The following is a 2,360-nucleotide window of genomic DNA, read 5'->3' on the forward strand; positions in this document are numbered from 1 at the left end:
AATGAAAAAGAAAATTTTAATCTTCTGTTTAGTTGCCTTTTATCCCATTAGTGGTTCGCAGCAATTAAACAAAAATTAAAAGAATGCAAAAAATTAAAGGTATGTTTAAAAGTAATTCATTCTCCTCCCGTACGTGAAAATTGACGCTTAATTAAGCGTGAAATGTTATATGCGTGAGTGAGTACCCTAAAGAATTAAACTAAACTGCATTAAATCTACTTTATAATAACGAATATATTTGATTACGCTTTGCTTAACAAACGATTAAACCTAAACGATCCTTAAAGATACGTGGTCACTTAAAAATAATCCTATTTACCTCGTCTCGAATTCTATCATGCTAAAAAGTTTCGGAACACAATTATACATTGCTTATAAATGAAACCCTATCACTCACTCATTTACCCCATTACAGGCTACAATGTAATCATTTTTTTGCTTTTTTCTTTAAATTAACACATTGCGACTGATTTACGCGTGCCACCCTTATACCGTCAGTTAAACTGTCTCAGAAAGACGAAACTAAGGAAATTACAACGAATGAAAGATCACCTTAAATTAAAATTAAAAATGAAGAAACTCCTCTTTATGAAACTACGCACACTCCCATTCGTAAGTATTGGGACACTTGTTCAATGTCGAATAAATCCAAACGGTCGTTAAAATGTATTCAATACGGAATCTCGTGATATAAGAAGCACGTATATATTTACTGATGTATCGTCACTTTAACACTACCACCAGATAATTCGTACTTCGTTCACAAATTCTACAAAAAAAAAAAAAAAAAAAAAGGCAATAATTAAATTTTCCTATATTTCGTTTCACCTCCTTCCCCAATTTTCACCGAATAACTGTATCAGAAGTCGTGTTTTCCTTGCAACAGTGATACGCTAAAAGTTAGGTAACTCTAGCAACATTTGGAAATATTAAAAGTGAGTAAGTTTAAAATCAATTCCACGTTCAATCATGAAACTCGTTAAAATAAAACATCTAGCTGTAGTATCTAAGAAATGTCACTTAAATCATAAGAGAACAACAATAGGTGTCCTAATACTTAAGAACAGCAGTGCACACGTGTATACGTAAAAATTTATTCAATCACAATACTTGTGCCTCCTTTTTGTTTAAACAGAATCTCCTAAAGAAAGCACACCCCATCATCCTCAATGTGTTAACAACGTACATCAATCACTTACACATGAATAAATAAAAAATTACAACAAGCTTACCCGTTCCGATGTTTCTTATTGTCGTGGCTTGATTCGACGTCGACAACGAGATTGCCGGCATTCTGCTGTGAGTGATTCGAATTGTGATTCTCCACGTAAGGATTATGCGTGCTGTTGTGATTGTTGTGATGATGGTGGTGATGGTGGTGCTGCTGTTGTTGCTGCTGCTGCTGCGGTTGTTGTTGCTGCTGCTGTTGCTGTTGTTGTTGCGGTTGCTGAAGCTGCTGCTGCGCTTGTTGTTGCTGTTGTTGTTGTTGCTGCTGCTGCTGTTGCTGCTGCTGTGGCTGTTGATGATGAGGGAGATGATGGTGTGACGTGGAGTGAAGTGCGGTCAGATGGGCCGAGTTCGCGCCAGCCGAGGGTGGCGTTACTCGCGTGCTTGAGATCACGGGACTCCCCCGGGAACCTGCCGAGTGATTCCCGTTCGTCCTGTTGTTTTCCAGCGGTTCCTCCTCTGAAACACAAAGAGATCGTCCTCTTCTAAAAACTAGTCGTTGTTGAATTTTTTTGGGGGGGATTTTAGATGAGTTGATCTAACAGAGAAATTGAGACGATCGGTTATTGTTCCTTTCTTAAATGTCGTACCTTCATTGAAGAGCAATTGTATTAGGCCAGGTGCATACGAAATATTGGGTTCCTCAGAAGAATAATGTGTTTAGTGAAAATGATTTTCGTTGAATTCTGTACACTTTTAACCCTTCGACAGTTCATCCCGAGCGAGACACGGGCAGTGCGTTAAATAACGAGTAATTTCACTCAAGAGAGACTTTTAAGGAGAAAGTTGGAAAGGGACGAGATATTATCAGAACTGTGATAATAATACGCGTAAAATATGAACTTTATTCACTCCAATTCGTAATTACATTAGACTGTCAAAGGGTTAACTAGTTTCACTATTCGAAATTTGTAAAAATCAGTGTTTGAATAAAAAAAAGAAAATACTTTGAACGCTACTTTTACGGTGTCTTCATTTCGGGATAATTGATTTGTCGATAGATCGTTCAGGTGTTTGACGAAACGGACCGGGCAAAATTTAACATACGGTATCGATCTGCCAATTTCAGCTGTTGAAATAACGAAAATTCGTTTGCACCGGCCTAACAGAAATGCACTATGTCGGTTCTTGTA

At 37.5% G+C, this 2,360-nt stretch overlaps 1 protein-coding gene across 2 annotated transcripts in view; it reads right to left on the minus strand.

Annotated features, from left to right (window-relative positions):
• LOC108579541 (max-binding protein MNT-like) overlaps positions 1–2,360 on the minus strand; it is a 51,668-nt gene that overhangs the window by 13,805 nt on the left and 35,503 nt on the right. For both annotated transcript variants that reach the window (XM_017943114.1, XM_017943107.1), the window contains one exon: positions 1,233–1,686. In XM_017943114.1, the coding sequence (XP_017798603.1) occupies positions 1,233–1,686 (454 nt within the window). The remainder of the gene's footprint in view (positions 1–1,232; positions 1,687–2,360) is intronic.

Source organism: Habropoda laboriosa, unplaced genomic scaffold, assembly GCF_001263275.1.
Source record: "Habropoda laboriosa isolate 0110345459 unplaced genomic scaffold, ASM126327v1 scaffold14, whole genome shotgun sequence".
In the NCBI taxonomy this organism is placed as follows: Eukaryota; Metazoa; Arthropoda; class Insecta; order Hymenoptera; family Apidae; genus Habropoda; species Habropoda laboriosa.